Genomic DNA, 17,688 nt, shown 5'->3' with positions numbered 1-17,688 from the left:
CTTATCACGTGGTAGGAAAGACCATCTACATACAAATTATCAATAAATCAAAGATTAATGTGTTGCTAGAAGCCTGGATGGCACAAGTAGTTTTCAGAAGGCTGTTAACCTTAAGGTTGACAGTTCAAAAACTCCACTGGAATCTCAGGAAAAATGCCTGGTGAACTCTGTGAAGATTACAGCCAACAAAGTCCTATAGAGCAGTTCTATTTTCTAATTCATGGGTCACAATAAGTTGGAAGCTGACTCAATTGCAGCTAATAAAAGCAGTGTTTTTATTGTCTTAAAAATCGTTGAGAAGATGGTTTAGTTCAATGAAAGGAGAAATCAATATTTCTGTCTGGAATGTTCAGAAAAAATTCATGAGGGAAGCACAGTGTAAGACTGATGAAGTTAAGGAAATCTAGTTCTGGGCTAGAATCAAAAGTGCAAATATGAATGGAGGGCACTCTGGTGGTGTGGGGCACTCGAGTGGCTTAGCTGTAAGGAGTTGTGCAGCCAATAGAAAGGGAGGCTGTTCAAATCCACCAGCTGCTCCCTGTGAGAAAGAGCAGTCTCTTCCTGTATGATTTACTGCCTCTGAAAACCTGCTGGAGTTTCAGCTTGACAGCACATAACAATGGTAGTGTAATCTGCCGAGAGTTGTGCTAATGTAAAAGTGGTGCCTCTCTGGCCGTGTATCCAAACTTACTGGGTCACTCTGACTCCCAGTGACCCTCTATTGGATTTTCAAGGCTGTAAATGTTTACAAGAGGAGATAGTTCATCTTTCTTCCATACAGCAGCTGGTAGATTTGAACTGCTAACTTTTCAGTTAGTAGCCCAACACCTAACACACAAGGCCATGTGGGTAGAAGGGTGAATATGGAAGCTAAGTAGCCATAAAGTGGACTGAGCCAGTTCCCAGCTCCAAAGTTACTCTTCAGTCCCTGCTCTGACAGTGGACTGGGGGCTCTTCAAGCATTTCTCCTTTAAAATGAGTCTGATGTTAAACTATTGATCGAGAAACACTGGTGAGGAAGGAGGCTTTTCTTCCCGGTTTTAGTGTACCGGATTTTGCATTTTCTTGTTCCTGCTACAGTGTGGTGTCAATAAACTTTTGAGTTTATTGTTCAAAATGGCTTTTTTACTTTGTCTTTGCCAGTGGCTAGGCAGGATCATATAAATAGGGTGAGTTTGTCTGTCCACAGAGGATTAGCTAGTCTCACTATCCCACTAGGTTTAAATCAAGTTGTTTCAGCAACAGAAATTGGGACTTTTAATGCCAGCAAGCAAGAGGGAACAGCACACATCCTTTGGGTCAGAGATTCCCATGCCAGTCAGACCTAGATCTTCACAACAGCGCCCTCAGCAGAGAATCAGAGACAGACATGAAACAGCTGACTTGGGACTGCTGCCCCATGGAACCTGAGCCGGAGGCCTTCACTCAAGCTTGCTAGAGGATTGAAGGAGGACACCTAACTGGAAGGACTAAGAGAACTTTGTAACATGGACCTAAGTCATGAGTCTGAAGGTCAAAGACCCATAATCATGCTTAAGAAGCTGTATGGACTGAGGGATTGTATCTGCTGCCAACCTAAATGATTGCCTGTAAACTTCCCTAATAAACCACCTAACTGGGTATGGTTCTGTGATGTCTGTGTCGTCACTGCAACATATTTTAGACCTAGTAGGGGAGTAGGCTTGGTGTTGGAATTAAGAGTAGGTGTAGAAGTGTGGAAGACTATGTCTGACCTTACAGGAATTAGTTTTGTACTCTTGATGTTGTTGATGGGGACAGTTCTCCTCTGTGGCTTATAGATGTCAGACTTAGCCATTCGCATGTTGCCTGTATTTATTTTACATGCAGGGTGTGTGTAGACATCTAGTGATGCTCTTTCCAGGATCATACCCAGAATAAAGTTTCTCAACTATCGGGCATGACCCTTTGGCTCATGCCCAGTGACTTCCTTGCTGCAGCCCTCTTGACTGATGGACCACCAACTCCTGGCCTTGTGTTTGCAGCAGTATTGTTTCCATCTGTGTGTCCACCAACTGGCTTGCCTGTCCTCTGATAAGTGGTTCTCAAGCCTCTACGTTCCCTATGTGGGAAAGTCCTGCTGTAGGCTTTGTTCTTACAGAAAGCCCCATTTCCTTCTGCAAATGTTCATACCAGTCTTGGCTTGACTGTGCCCCCCAAGGATCTATTCTTGTTTATTAGAAGATTGTTAATCAGTTCCAGCATCCAATTCCAGCATCCAGTGGTTTGCAGCATCTTCTCCAACTGTGTGTGGAAACCAGCCATAAGGAGTGGCTTTTTCAATTTGTCTACTTTACTTCGGGTTTTCTCCCTCAGATTAGGGTATAATTTAGAGTTCTCCTATTTACATTACTCTCCTAAATTACTGTGTGGTTTTTGTCTCCTGATTGGTCCCAGATACTTGACTGATGGGTTTAGAAAGTGATGAAAAGTAGAACCTTCTGGTCCTCTCCTCACGCTTGGAAACAGCTTGCTTGCAGAAAGCATGCATTCTGCCCTCTTCTTCCCACGTTACAGGAGTGGTTTGTTAAACCATTTTTGTCATGTTGTCTCTGTATGGATGGGTATGTCAGTATGATTCTGGAATCTGGTGTTAGGAAGCCCACTTGGACACAGATATAAGCATCCTTCCTCAGTTTTGGTTTTATCACTCATTGTTGTTGTTGTTAGATGCTGTCAAGTCAAACATGACTCATAGTAACTCTATGAACAAAAGATCTGAACCCTGCCTTATCCTGCACCATCCTCACAGTTTCTGACACACAAGAACCCACTGCAACAGTAACTGTATCAAGCCACCTGGTTGAGGGTCTTTCTCTCTTTTGATGACACTCCACCCTTCCCTACATCTTGTCCTTTTCAAGGAATGGCAGCTTCTGGCAACATGTCCAAAGTATGTGAGCCAAAGCCTCATCATTCCTGCCTCCAAGGAGCACTCCAACTGCACCCTCTCCAAGACATATCTGTTTGTTCTCTTAGCTATCCATGGGATGTTTGGTGCTCTTCTCCAACACCACAGCTCAAAGGCAACAATTCTTTTCCTGTCATCCTCATTCACTATCCAGCTCTCAGGTGCATAGCTAGTAACTGGAAAGAATAAATCAGATGCACCTTAGTCTGCAGACTAACATCATTACTCCTCAATAATTTGGAAAGATCCCTAACTACACATTTTCCCAGTGCAATGCATCTCCTTATTTCCTAATTGCTGGTACCAAGGGTGTTAACTGTGGATCCAAACAAGATGAAGCTGTTAACAGTCTCTCAATCTCTCCACCTATTGTGACGCTACCAGTGGTAAGAATCTTTGTTTTCCTGATGTTGAGATGTTTTATAACTAATAAAGGTAATGTTTCACGCTTTATTTACCTTTTTATTTCTAAATCAGTTACAAGCTGGGTGGAAAAGAAGGAATTGAATCACTTAACTAATACACTTTGTGCTTTTGCTCTTGACATGCTGTGAACTGGTTACACCATTTTCTAGCTTTGACTAGAACAAGTCTAATTCACAATTAACATAAACTGAATTTTAATACTAAACAAAATTCTGTAACATTTCATCTCAAAAGATACACTAGGGAAAACTTTAAAATCCTTTAACTTTTGTTAGTCTTTCTTCTACAAGCAGATTTTTGGTTTCTTGTTCCAAGTCTTCTTTATTGATACTTTTGAGTTACTCATTTTCATTTTCATAGGCAGTAAGCATCATTTTTCAGTAACACTAAAAACATTTAGAAACTATTAGACTACAATTTACATTGCCTTTTCCATAGAAACTGAGTTCACCAACACCATGGCAATTGCTGAGAAAGTGGCATATACTCAGATCTGTATCATAGCGTCTCTGGTATCTCAAGGTGTTTTCCAATGCAGCAAATAATAATCGGGAAAATGTATTGGTTCGCCTGGCCGAAAATCCCAGTGGCACATACTGCTGCAGGTGAAGACTGACTCTGAATCTCCTCGAATGTGACTTACGATCTCGCTTCTTTGTTTCCATTTCTGTCACCTGATTAGTGTTGACTCCATTTTGGACGAACTCACTGCTTTAATTCAAGATCCTCAACTGGCCTCAAGTTTAACAGTAAAATTTTCACTCACACGAGTCCTTCATAAAATAGCACAAGAGAGAATCTGTATCACCATTCTCAGACAATTGCTTCTGAGTCCTTCTGATTGGTCAGAAGCTGTGTTGCCAACCTGAAGGCACACACAGTTAGAACCCACCTGCTTCTCCTCTGGAGAAGGCTGTACAATATCCTGGGTGGTATACAGCTTCTGACAACCTGCTAGAGGGTCAGCTGTGAGTCAGCCTGACATAACACTATACAATATAACAACATCTTCTCAGGTGAGCTTAGGGAATTGTGCCAATTCCAAACCATTTATTATAAACATAGGTAGCAATATAAACATGTACACTGGCTGGGCAACACAGGGCCCGCCTCTTGTGCTGGCAGGGATCGTTCCACCTGACCTGCAAAGCTGAGCGTAAAGGGAGGAAAAGGTTCTGAAAGAAATTCAGGCTAATCCTTCAAGAAGGAAGAGACATTGATACCGGGCAGCCCCAGCAGGTGTTTCCAGCGTCTGGTTCCTATTCAGTCTTTCAAAAAGAAAACTAAGATTTCATGTAACCCAAAACTTCACATATTTACAACACGTTACTTAACACATTTTTAGAAAACAGGCATAAATTAAAGGTTAAGTCATTTCACAGTACTTTATTTGTTATTTTATAATTGCTAAAAGACCTTGTTATGAAAAGTGCTAATACATACTTTATCTAAAGGATTTTTATATTCAAGAAAATGCCTATATTCAAAGCGAAACCCTAACTCTGATGACTTACAAATTCAAACAAACATGCCTTTTAAGGTGTCCCTCTTCAACATGTTTTTAAAAAATTTAGTTGTGATCCTGATATCACAAAGTATCAACATTTTCACAAATCATCACCCTTCATCCTTCATTCTAGCTCTAGTAAACTTTAAAATTTTGTTTTGGCTAAATTTTTCTTTTCTCTTTCCTTTTTTTAAATCCTCAAACACCTCCCTTTAAAGAGTTCTGGGTTTTCCAGGGTCAGCCTCCTCCATTCCCACCCTTCTCAGATTTCCAGTATTTTTAAAAACTTAGTTTCTTTATCTGCTTAGTCTTCAAAATAGCCTACAGTGAAATGAGTATTTGTGTTATCCCCACCTCAGCTGCCTGCCATCTGTCTTTAACCTTTATACTCCGTTGTTGTTATGTGCCAATGCATTTCTATGACTCATAGTAACCCTAGGAACAATGGCTCTGAACCTTGCCCTATCCTCAGCCAATTTCACCACCTCCAACGCACTGGACCCAATCGCTACAGTCACTCTGTCAATCCAACCCATTGAGAGTCTTTCTCTCTTGTGCTAACCCTCTCCCTTTCCAAGCATGATGTCCTTCTCCTAGGACTGGCTTCTTATAAAATGCCTAAACTGAATTATGTGAGATGGAATTTCACCATCCTTGTCTTCAAGAAGCACCCTGGTTTCACATTCTCCAGTTGAGAGCTGTTTGTTCTTTTGGAAGTCCCTAGGCCTGCCTAAAATCATCAACAGGGAGGTCTGTTGGTGTAGTCCCCAGGGAGCTGTACTTGAACCCAAAGGTGGAGCCTCTCTGTTGGTTTGAATCCACAGGTATCTCTGAAAGAGAGAGATGGGCCATTTCCTCCGGTGTGATTTACAGCCTTGGAAATTCAACGGAAGTAAGTACATTGTTGTTGCCCTGGAAATTCAATGAAGTAATGTTATTGTTATGTGCCATCGAGTCGCCTGCGACCCACAGCGACCCTATGCACAGCAGCTCTGAACTCTGCTCTGTCCTAAGCCAGTCTCAATAATTCTGACACACCAACCCCCATTGTTTCAGTTACTGTATCATCTCATCCAGGGTCTTCCTCTCCTGCACTGTTCCTCCATCCTTCCAAGCATGATGTCCTTCTCTAAGGGCCAGTCTCTCCTGGCCACGTGCCCAAAGTATGTGAGACAGAACTTCAAAATTTTAGCCTACAAAGAGAAACTTGGTTTCACCCTAAGACAGACTTATTTTTTTTTTCTTAGTAGTCCATGGTATGTTCAAGACTCTTCTCCCAACACCACATTCAAAGGCATTGATTCTTCTTCTGTTATCCTTAGTCATTGTCCAGCTCTTTGATGCATAGCAAGTAACTGTGAAGATCATGGCCTGGATTAGGTGCACCTTAGTCTCTAGACAGACAATGCTGCTTTTCTGTACTCTGGAGAAGTTTCTGACAGCAGATTTTTCCCAATGCAATTCGTCTTTTGATTTCCTGACTGCTGGTGTTAAGTGTTGATTGTGGAGACGAGCAAGCTGTAATTAACAACCTCAGCCTCTTCTCCATCTATCAGGGCACCCAGTGGTGAGAATCTTTGTCTTCTTGATGTTGAGCTTCAACCCATATTGAAGACTACAGTCCCTGATCTTCTGCAGCAAGTGCTTCAGGTCCTCTTCAGTTTTAGTATGAGTCAGTTCTAATTTAATGGCAATGAGTGAAAACAGCAGGATGAAGCCATCAGCATAAGGGGCTCTGGAGGCGTGGTCTGTAACATTTTGCATGCCTAACCAAATTACCAAAAGCCTGCCTGTCTCCAGTGGTTTGAATTCACCATTGACTTGAGAAGGATGGGAAGTCTCCCTCCCATTAATATTTACAGCCTCAGAAACCTATGGAAAATGGTTGAGTTAGAATCAACTGATTGATAACTTCCTCATTTTGAGCTTTCTCTTATCTCTGATTAGCCTTCCTGTTTGACCCCTAAGATGTAGTCATGTCTGTTGTATTACTAACACTTCCCTTTTATCCATCAAATATAATCCAAACAAAGTAACTAAGAGCTCTGAAAATTTTTATGTTCTTAGGATTAGAACCAATGAGTGATGTCAGAAGCACACACTTTGGGAGCAGAAATGACACCAGAGATCAGGGACCAGAATGAGACCCACCCACTACACTTTGAACTTTCTGTGGGTATCATCTCATTCATTGGCTCAGACTCCAGCTGCAAGGCCTACCGAGAGAATGAGGCCATAAATAGAACCTCACAAGGGGGCAAGAGGCCTCTCTCCATTATTTCCTTCCAAGGAGGGAGGTGGGTCCCTTTGGGGAATGAGTAAATCTTATCTTTACTTTCACCCTCATTTCTTTTTTCTTTTTCCTTTTAATTTATAGAGACTTAGGGTTTCCATTCATTCACTGTTGCACTTTTCTCCCTGCCCACCCTTCCCTGCCAATTTGCTCTTCTCTTTGAAAAGTAAAACTCTTTCATTGTTATACAATCCCTCCCCACTAGTCCACTCCACTGTGCAGCCTTCATTCTGGACTCCTGTCATGACAATAATACCCAATCGTATATCCCTTTTAAATAGTTCCCTCCTTCATCTGTTTCAATGCAGTATAAATTATTTATCCTCTCTTTCTCAGTCTTCCCTCAACCCCGATGTCAGTCTCATTTTACAGCAGTGGCCGTATGCAATATTTGTCCTTTTGTGACTGAGACATTTCACTCAGCATAATGCCCTCCAGGGTCACCCATTTTGTATATTTTATGAGGTCCTTATTTTTCAGTGCAGCATAATATTCCATTGTGTGAATATGCCAGAGCTTCTCTATTCATTCATTTGTTGATGGGCACTTGGGTTATTTCCAGCTCTTTGCTATTGAACTTTCACCCTCATTTCTGCCTTTCCCCCCCCTTCGTTCTTTCCCCTGAGCTCTAATAAAAAGCTTCCGCCTATATTTTAATGCTCCAGACAGCGAAGTCTGCTCTTCCAAGAAACACTAAAATTGCTGTATACACAATCAACACTTTTGGTAACAGCAGCCAGGAAATCAGGAGACAAATTGCATTGGGAAAGTCAGCTGTGAGGGACCTCTCAAGAGTAATGAAGTGCAACGATGTCAGGCTGGAGACTAAGGTACGCCTGATTCAGGCTATAGTTTTTGCTATTACGTGCTATGCATTGGAGAGTTGGACAGTGAATAGGGATGATAGAGAATTGATGCCTTTGAGTTGTGGTGCTGAAGAACAGTGTTGAATATACCATGGACTGCTAGGAGAACAAACAGGTTTGTCCTGGAGAGGGTGAAGGCAGAATGTTCCCTGGAGTCAAGGCTTCTGAAGCTTCATCTGACATACTTCGGGCATGTTGCAAGGAGAGACTGGTCCTTGGAGAGGGACATCATGTTTGGGAGAGTGGAGGGACGGCACAGGAAAGGAAGGCCCTCGATGAGATAGATCGATTCTGTGGGTGGAGTGGTAGGAATGTGTGTTTAAGACAGCCAGGTTGGCACAGGATAGAACGGCGTTTAGGGCTCTTGTACATAAGGTCGCTATGAGTCGCAAACAACTCGATGGCACATAACAACAACAACTCCATCTTACATACATTGGGCATGCAGTCAGGAGGCACTGGTCCTTGGAGAAGAACATCATGCTAGGAAGGGTGGAGGAACAGCGCAGTAGAGGAAGACCCAGGATGAGATGGATTGATATAATAACTGGGGAAATGGGGGTTGGCATGTTTAGTCAGCAAGACTGGGCAGGACAGGGCAGGCTTCAGAGCTGTTGCACTTATGGTCACTATGAGTCACAGGCGACTTTGCAGAACTTAACATCATCATCATACTACCTTAGTACTTGAGTACGGTCCTCCTCTCTGGTCTCTTCTGCTGTATATAATTCTTTTGCCTTTGTGAGAAGGGTAACCTTGGGTGGTAATGGTCTGGCTCAAATATTTCAGTTTAATTTTCTTTCCATTTCTTCCTGTCATCATCACATCGACTGATGCACTATACAAGAATGCTACCTGTGTGTTTCTTTTTCCCCCCAGGATTTCTTCAAAGGCCAGCTCAAATATTTTCATTTCTTTGAACCGTCTCTGGTTTCTTCAAACCCTAAATCACTACTTCCAACTTAATCAACAGGTCCAAGCTCCTACCGGCTCTTGAAAAAAGCTCACTGCTGTTGACTCACAGGAACTGTGCACTGTGAATATGGCTGGAGTGGACTGCCTCATCCTTCTCCTGAGGAGCCGCTGGTGGATTCAAACCGCTGAGCTTTGGTTAGCAGCCCAACATCACACCACTAAGACATCTGGAAAAGCTTCCTCACTAGCGTCACTGCTTCTTGCCAGTTGCAATTGTTTCTCCAGATGATCACTAGAACAACCTCTCATCTATTCCAATTTCCTTAATACACCCACAGGGCTTCTCACAACTGGACTCTGATAATGCATATTGGTCCAGGCACTGTGCTAAGTACTTCAACCGAAACAGTCTTATGAGTGAAGGACACTTTTGCTGGCTTTTGTAAAAAACATAGTTTTCTAATTTCACACTTTCAGGTATACAATTTAGTGTTATCAATTACATGAATCATGTTATGTAATCACCACCTATAGTGGTTGCTAAATTTCCTATCACCATAAACTAATATTGCTTCCTAAGCGATGTGAACTATGGACTTAATGAAAAAAAAGATGCACATTTCTAGCAGACACTACACGCAGGTCCCTTATCTAGGGCTGGTACACTCTTTCTCCAACTGCTGCTAACCCAGGCTTCCCCCCTTTCTTGGAGGACTGTCTTTGGCTGAGAAGAGGCACCCAGACATCTGTTTGCTCCCAGTTCTCCTTGCATATCCTACCCCAGCCTGCAGTCAATGATTAACTGGCATGAGAACGTAACAGCCCCACACCCAGGCCTCCGGCAGGAATGGTGTGTGTGGTACAATTTACACTGCACTGCTCTGTGCTATCTGTTGAGACTGCAGTTCTGAAATGGCTCCTCTCCCACTCTGGGATGTCTGCTTTGGTTCTTTACTCCACTGTAGAGTTCTCCTGAGAGCACTCCCTCTATCAATCACTTGCCTGAGAATCTCCAATTCAGATGATGCTTAAGAACTGATCGAAGACACTATTTATAAGGAAGTAACCCGAGACAAAGGCAGATGTAGTACTTTGTCTTAGACCAGACCAAATAGGTAATTTGAAACCAGTCTGCCTTCCAAACCTGTGTTTTTACCAACATTCGACTGGCTACTACTCCAAGCTCCTCTGGAGACACTGTCTGACCTCACTCTATTCTTCTGTTGCTGTGCATCCTCAAAGCAATTCTAGCTTGGAGAGGCTTCATGAGGCAGGCAAGGCCCTACAGGATCCCTAGGCTGCAATCTTTCTGCAAGTACACAGGCCAGTCTTTTCTCCCCAGAACTCTGAACTACTGATGAATTCATCGAGGAGCTGAGTGCTAACTCCTCACCACCAGGGCTCCTGAACCCTCTAGCTAATTTGGGGTTTTATAATTCCCGAAAAGTTCTCCCTCTAGCTTCCTGTGGCTTTCAAAATACTTAAAACGTTGCCCCTAAAATGATCCCACTTTGTCGAAAACAGAATCACTATCTTCAACTCATGATCTGCCAAAAGGACAAATCTGTCTGGGGAGTTGTGCAGCCCGAGTGCTCCTTAGAAGGAAGGTTGGTGAGAGCTTGTCTCAGACACTCTGCACGTGTTATCAGGAGAGGCCAGTCTCTCAAGAGGACATCGTGCTAGGAAAAGCAAAAACTCAAGAAGGTGCTCCTCAATGAGATGCACTGACACAGGACTGCAGCAGTGGGCCTACGGGCAGCGGGGACTGTAGGGATGGCACAGGATCTGGTGGGGTGTCCTTCAATGTTTTGGTCACTGGGAGTTGGAGCTGACTTGAAGGAACCTAACAACAAATCTCCAACTGTTCTTTCTTATTACTTATAACTTTTGTATCTGAAATTTTACTACGCATATATTGCCTGCTATCCATACTAAAGTAAAAAATTCCAGGAGGGCACAGATGCTTCACTCTTTTGCTATCTGGCACCGAGCAGCGTCAGGAAATGTTTTGTTGTTGAATAAATGAAATGAGTTCTCTCTTCTCAGAATCCTTACAGGACTTTGTGAAAAAATACTACTGCTTGTTCTTAATTTAGACTGTAGTAATTTAACACATATTTTATTCACTCTTCAGTTTGAATGGTTGGAGAACACAGGAAATATGTTTTATTAATTTTAATGTACACAGAAGGTATTCAAGCAATGGGGATGCCTGATATTTCAAATAACTGCAGTTTGCTTTCCATACAAGGATCAATTATCAGTATGTCATATAAATTATAAGCCAGAAATATAAAAAAATACATCATAAAGTTTTCCTATACACATTATAAGAGATTTTAGTAAGAACAATTAAGTACTTATAATTTCATCTTTATTTAAAAAAAATGCTGTTCTCAAAATATAAAAAATAGACCTATTTTCAAAGAACCATTTAAATATGGCTTTGAAAAGCCCAATCTTTTATTTACAACAAACAGATGGTGCAACAGCATTCATGTTTCAGGTGAGTCCTTCCTATTTTAGGCATCTACACTGACTCACTAAAACCAGTAATGGCCATTAATATCTACACCTGAACTGGAGCACTTGGGGGAGGCTCTGGACCCATATATTCCCAAGTAATAGAATATTACTGAAGAGGGATGTAGCCTCATTTCCATTTCCATATAGTTTGTCAACAAAAGCATCCCAAACAGTCCAGCAGCTGTATCAGATCTACTCACGCTTCTACTAAGTGTCTTGTAGTCATAGATGCTAAATAAAGGTCAATATGGCAAAAGATTTTATATATTTTAAATATTCCGTCTATGTCCTAACACAAGAACTAGATCCAGGAGCGAATTTAAAATTATGGGATAGCCTTTGAAAACAATAGCATGAGTTGGAATGACACCAGATACTGGCATTTTACAAACGGAGAGGTATATAACCTCTTACTTTTTGCTAGTTTGTGCCTTCAAATGGAATTTAAACTAGAGTCTTTCTTACCAAAGTTCCCTGATTCTAAAATGCTCTGGGTTTGAGTGACATCTTTTCAGTAATTCTTAAAGCTTAATTTACCCTAGAAACAGACAATGTCATCTTGCACAAGTTAGCTTCTTACTATTGCACAAAGGACAATTTCAAGACTCATTCACACAAATGAGTTTAGAAAAAGCAGCAAAGTCATCTAATCCACTTAGAAAAGGTTGCAACAAATCAGTTTCTACTTGAATGATGAAATGGATGAATTAATGGAACTCTATTCTTGATGTCAGTTTTAGCATTGTATTGATGGCAACTATTTCAGGCAGAGGTAGCCGAATCTCACACTTGGGAAGGCAGGAAGCACATAATATCATCAAGACTTAGGTCTTTGACTTATAATGATTATGACCACTTTCCATTGTCAGGCATGTTAGGCCAAAAGGTCACCTTGCCTTATTTTAGCTTACTTTTTTTTTCTGAAAGGCCAAGTAAAAAATGTAAGACATTTTCATATACCACAAAGGTAATACAGCAGGCTGGAGTCACTCTAATCAAATTGGGGATGATTCCTTTGTAAAATCCTCCAACGCCTTCTTTCCTACAGAGGGAAAAATGGATAAATGCTTAATTTCCTAAACGGTTAGCCCCAAACCACAAATGTTTAACATTTAAATGTAGAGCATAGAGTAAGAAGGCAAACCTCACTATAACTTAAGTCTACATTTTCACTATCCTGAAATAATGTCATTTGTGAGCCCTTTGGAAGGGTTTATATTCTGTGGATTGAGAAAGGAAGGGAAGCACCACCTCAAAACTGAATTTCAAAGTGCTTCAATGCTGTCTTTCAAATGCCTTTAGTATATGTAGGAGTTTTAACTCTGATCTAATAAAGGCATAAAATGCCACAGTTCACGTTAATACTAGACAACACTAAACACAGTATAAACACAAAAATGCAACATTTCTTTAATACTTAGACTATACCATTTGTCACCGAGCTTCTCAATAAATTATCTTCTGAAAAAAACATTACCTTCTGAATGGAACTAAATGCACACATTTAAAATATTCTTCTCTGAGCTTTTTAGAAAAAAAGGGAAATATGGGAATGTTTACTTAGAGCAGTCTAAAATCTCACTAATTAAAAGTGTAGTCATTATCCCCCCAAAAAAGTCTAATTAGTCCCGTGTCTGATGCTAAAACACTAGCATCTCTTGAGCAGAATGGAAACAAGTTATCCACAAACATCATGATGCCAAGAGGAGGTCTGAGTTTTTCACAAATGGACTAACTGGTGTTTTTAAATGTTTTCTTTTTCTTTAAGAAATTACTTCCTCTATTTAATATCACGATACTCAGAATGTTAAAATGCATGGCCCACTAGCCATCTTCCATGCACAGTGCAACGGCTTTTGCTTTAAATAAGCACCAACTTGGCAATCTAAGACACACAAGGTCCCTTCTAAGACAGATTAGGACACAGCCCGTCCTCTCACCTCCATGTCCGTGCGATGACATCCGACACTCCCTTGTAAAAAATGTGTTGATCCTGAAGACGAGCTCTCACAACTTGGTATGGGTATGTTGCTGCGACGGCAAATATTTTGGATAGTGCTGCAACGGATATATATTCTGCTGTGCTCTAAATGACAATAAAAGACACTTCTGTTCCTCTTAAAATATATAGAAGTCAACATTACACAGGGACACAAATATAGAAGTGGAACTTTAATAGCAAGTATTGCTGTCTTCTTAACAATTAAAGGGTTCTAGTTGAACATTTGCATATTATTAGTCTATCTAAGATAATAAATTATGTTTATGGCAAAGTCAATATTTATAGCCACAGCAGTACCACCAATGGAAGTACGCTAAAAGTAACATCTATAAAATGCCCATATAAGTAAATGACATAATTTTTTTTCAAGAATTGTCTTACCAGCTGCGCTTCTGGTAATCTATTGATATGCTGGTTGTATTTCACCTTCAGCAACTCATATGCCATAAACTGAAGAGCACCATGTGATGTTCCAAACAGTCCAGGAACAAATCCCTAGAAGGGAATCATTTCATAAAAACCAAAACTCAACTATAAAATATACTTTCAAAATGTACCTTTTTTCTCTCTTCTTGATAGTTCTTTAAACAAATACTGTTTAAGGTCTAAATGAATAACATTTTTGTACATGGAATTTTTAAAATGAATTCTTTCTTACTTTAGTTTTTAAGTTAAGAATCAATTTTTCACACTTTAATCTCTCTTAACACTGGATACATTTAAACAACAACAAAAAGTTATTATAAGGTCAGAAAACGAAAATTTTTAAACTGAAATATATCTGTAATAGAAACTATGACTGGCTTTTTAGAACCGTATCTATAAATCATTCAGGTCCTAAACAACTTATCTCTTCCATCTGTGGTTTCATTATCTATAAAGTCACTATGTTAACATGAATAGCATGCTATATAGTTCTTGAAAAACAAAAATTTAATGTGTCCAATTTTTATTCTAAATTAGGTACAAGCTCTAGAGGTGAAAAGGAGATGGGGCCAGGACTTGGAGAAGAAGAAAGACAGGAGAAAAACAGTTTTTAAAACAGCAACAGGAAGAAATTCTATCATTAGGAAGAAATTTTAAAAATCTTACAAGCAAAAGGCTAGTTTTGCTGTTGTTTTTTAATTCACATAAAATCTAGACAGATAATCCCTTGATATGGTTAGAGTTGTTATACTTTTGGTACACTGACCATGTTACCATGTTGTTGTTGTTGTTATGAGCCGTCGAGTCGCTTGTGACTCATAGCGACCCTATGTACAATAGCCCTGAATCCTGCTCTGTCCTATGCCAATCTCACTGTCTCTGACACCCCCACCCCAATTACCCCAGTCACTGACTCAACCCTCATAGAGGGTTTCCCTTCCTATGCTGTCTCTCCAACCTCCCAAGCATGATGTCCCTCTCGAAGGACTGGTCCCTCCTTGCAACATGTCCAAAGTATATTAGACGAAGCCTCACAATCCTTGCCTCCAAGGAGGAGCCCGGTTTAACCCTCTCCAGGATGAACCTGTTAGTTTTCTTAGCAATCCATTCAATACTCTTCTCCAGCACCACAGCTCAAAGACATCAATTCTTCTTCTATCCTCCCTAGTCATTGTCCAGCTCTCTGATGCATAACAAGTGATTACAAAGACCATGGCCTGTATCAGGCACACCTTAGTCGCCACAGTGACACCATTGCTCTTCAGCACTTTGAAGTGGTACCTACCAGCATCTCTTGAGATCTTACGAGACCCAGTGACCTCTTCCCCCCACTACGTTATCACGTATTCCCAAGAGACCAGAGCTTCGAGGGATGAGAGTGAAGACTAAATGACCTGTTTGTCTGCCTGAGTGAAAACACACCAGATAAAGTTTCAGACTGTTCCTTTCACACCCACCAGTCAGAACGTTACACCTTAAAGTAATGGTGATAAATAACTTAAGGTCCAATTTTCATATTGAAAAATACATTTCTGTTTTCATTAACTTGTTTTGTACTCAAGAATTTGGCTTCTTTTTAGTACTGTCTATCCACTATTCAGAACTGAGACAATAAAGCCAATGTAAGTTACTATTTTCAGTTACTCAAAATACATGTTGATAACAAGATATTACCTTATATAATCCACGCACACCTTCATACTTATATATTTTCGTAAGTGTATCAAATAATCCTTTATACTGTCGTTGTGGAGGGTTAACCTCACTCTCATACTGTAACATAAGGCGAGTTTTTGCTACCCACAATGGGTTTGTAATACAGAGGGTCATGGCTCCTAAAATAAAATTGAAATAAGATTATTCAGTACACAGGTACTTTCTCATTTTAGCAAAACCAAATTAAGAACAATCCATTATATAAAAAAAAGAGTTCACATAGGGATTTTCACACCATGTTACACAGTCCTTGAGGTGCTAGTTGCTGTCAAGCTGATAACAGCTCAGTGTGACTCCATTTGGGTGAAGGAGAAATGCTTCCAAAAAGGAAGAAAACCTTTCAGAAGTGGATCACAACATCTGTCTCCTGAGTTGGCTCTGGTTAGATTTGAACCACTAATCTTCCCGCTACTAACTGAGTGCTTGATTGTCTGTGCCATCAGAGACTCATTGTTTTAAGAAACATCTAATTTGTAGAGAGCCAGTACAAGTTCTAAGAAGCAAACTAAGAGAAAAATCGTCAGGAGTGTGAGATGGTCTAAACAAGAGGGGTAAAAGATCAGGAGGAAACTATGTGTACATATACTCCATCAGCATCTTACTCAAATGCTTATAAAGTAGATCCAAAGGTAGAAAGTTCTAATCCATCAACTAGCTCTGCTGGAGAAACACGAGCAATCTCTTTTCATGTGACTTATTGCCACCGCAAACCCACTGGAGAGTCAGCTAGGAGTCAATTCTAACCTGACAGCACATAACAACTAACACTCCCCCCTAAAAAAATAACTATGTAATGTAATAAATAAGATTTTACATTTCTCACAGAAGGTTACAATGTTGTGTTTATTTGTAATTGGCTAAATATCTTATTTTCTGAGATTCCTAAGCAGTCAATTGTTTAACAAGTATTTACTAAGTCATATTGTAAATAGGATTCTGTAAATAAGTACTCAAAAGTGAGCAAGACATTTGTTTTCAAGAACTCACACCATTAAGAACATTTACAAAGTCAAGGAAAGAGAAGTATCAAAGTAGAAGATATAAAGACATAGGGCTTTGGTTTCCTGTTTTTTCTTCTGTGTATTATACATGTATGATTTAAAATAGGTTACTAAGTTGTATAATTTAAAAGTTGAAATTACACTGTAAATGAATATGCTATGAAATCATCTTAACTATTAATAGATCCATCACTTTACTAAAGGTTACTTATATGCTAAGTTAAAAATATTTAACATTTATCTGTATTCAAACCAATGTAAAATTTAAAGTTTGTAAAAAATCTGTCCTAGAACCAAAGAGGAAATCTCCTTTCTAAGTTTTTCTATGTGCTAACCGAGTAATACAGTAAAATGGATATACTTAAATGCTGGTGTTTAAAGGAAAAAGGGAAAGCAAGATCAAAGAAGTCAGGCTGGAAATGGACACTCTGTAGTTCACACTTTTTCTTACCAGCTTCAGCAGCTGAGACCAGGTATTCTGTCGCCTCTAAGCGGTCAGCTCTTCCTTCTGTCTTGTAAGATTTGATGGCATTGTAACTAAAAATTTAAAAACAGTTTGAGATATTTGAATTGATATAATAAAGTACTACAGTTTGCTTCAAAATGTGTTAACGGTACCCTCAAAGTAATACATAATGCAACAACAAAATAAGACCTTTTCTAAGAATGGATTTGCTGAAAATGGTTTATAATGAAATTATAATATATGAATATTAATTAAATTTACCAAAGTAACAAACCAGTTACACAGCTCATCTTTCCGAATCCACCTCACTGAAGTGGCATCTGTAAGGAGTTTTTCTTCATCTCATCTATTTTCTTCCTATTAAAAAAAACTTTTCTCTCAGAACAAACACATTTGGGTGAACAGAGAATGAAAGCGTATAGAGAATGAAACTAACAATGGGCCTTGCATTTCTCTTCCAAGTCAGCGAGAAATTGATTGAGCCATGTTGTTTCACTGACTGGCATGTCAAAATCACTGCATTGTTGCTGTTAGGTGCTGCGGAGTGGAGGAGGACTCATAGCGACCCTACAAAAACCAACCTGACATCCAAGCAGATATATGCACACCCATGTT

The 17,688-nt window shown here is 40.0% G+C and overlaps 1 protein-coding gene across 1 annotated transcript in view; it reads right to left on the bottom strand.

Moving 5' to 3' along the window:
• Nucleotides 1–4,377: 4,377 nt before the first annotated feature.
• SLC25A32 (solute carrier family 25 (mitochondrial folate carrier), member 32) overlaps nucleotides 4,378–17,688 on the bottom strand; it is a 25,462-nt gene continuing 12,151 nt past the window's right edge. The window contains exons 3-8 of the mRNA XM_006897170.1: nucleotides 17,059–17,144; nucleotides 15,565–15,725; nucleotides 13,846–13,959; nucleotides 13,403–13,548; nucleotides 12,374–12,504; nucleotides 4,378–4,505 (exon numbers count right to left, since the gene is read on the bottom strand). Coding sequence (XP_006897232.1) covers nucleotides 4,378–4,505; nucleotides 12,374–12,504; nucleotides 13,403–13,548; nucleotides 13,846–13,959; nucleotides 15,565–15,725; nucleotides 17,059–17,144 — 766 coding nt within the window. The remainder of the gene's footprint in view (nucleotides 4,506–12,373; nucleotides 12,505–13,402; nucleotides 13,549–13,845; nucleotides 13,960–15,564; nucleotides 15,726–17,058; nucleotides 17,145–17,688) is intronic.

This window comes from Elephantulus edwardii, unplaced genomic scaffold, assembly GCF_000299155.1.
Source record: "Elephantulus edwardii isolate Elephantulus edwardi_28Jun2011 unplaced genomic scaffold, EleEdw1.0 scaffold00202, whole genome shotgun sequence".
Classification (NCBI taxonomy): Eukaryota; Metazoa; Chordata; class Mammalia; order Macroscelidea; family Macroscelididae; genus Elephantulus; species Elephantulus edwardii.
Note: the sequence above shows the minus strand (reverse complement) of the source record. Positions and strands in the feature narration are given on the sequence as shown.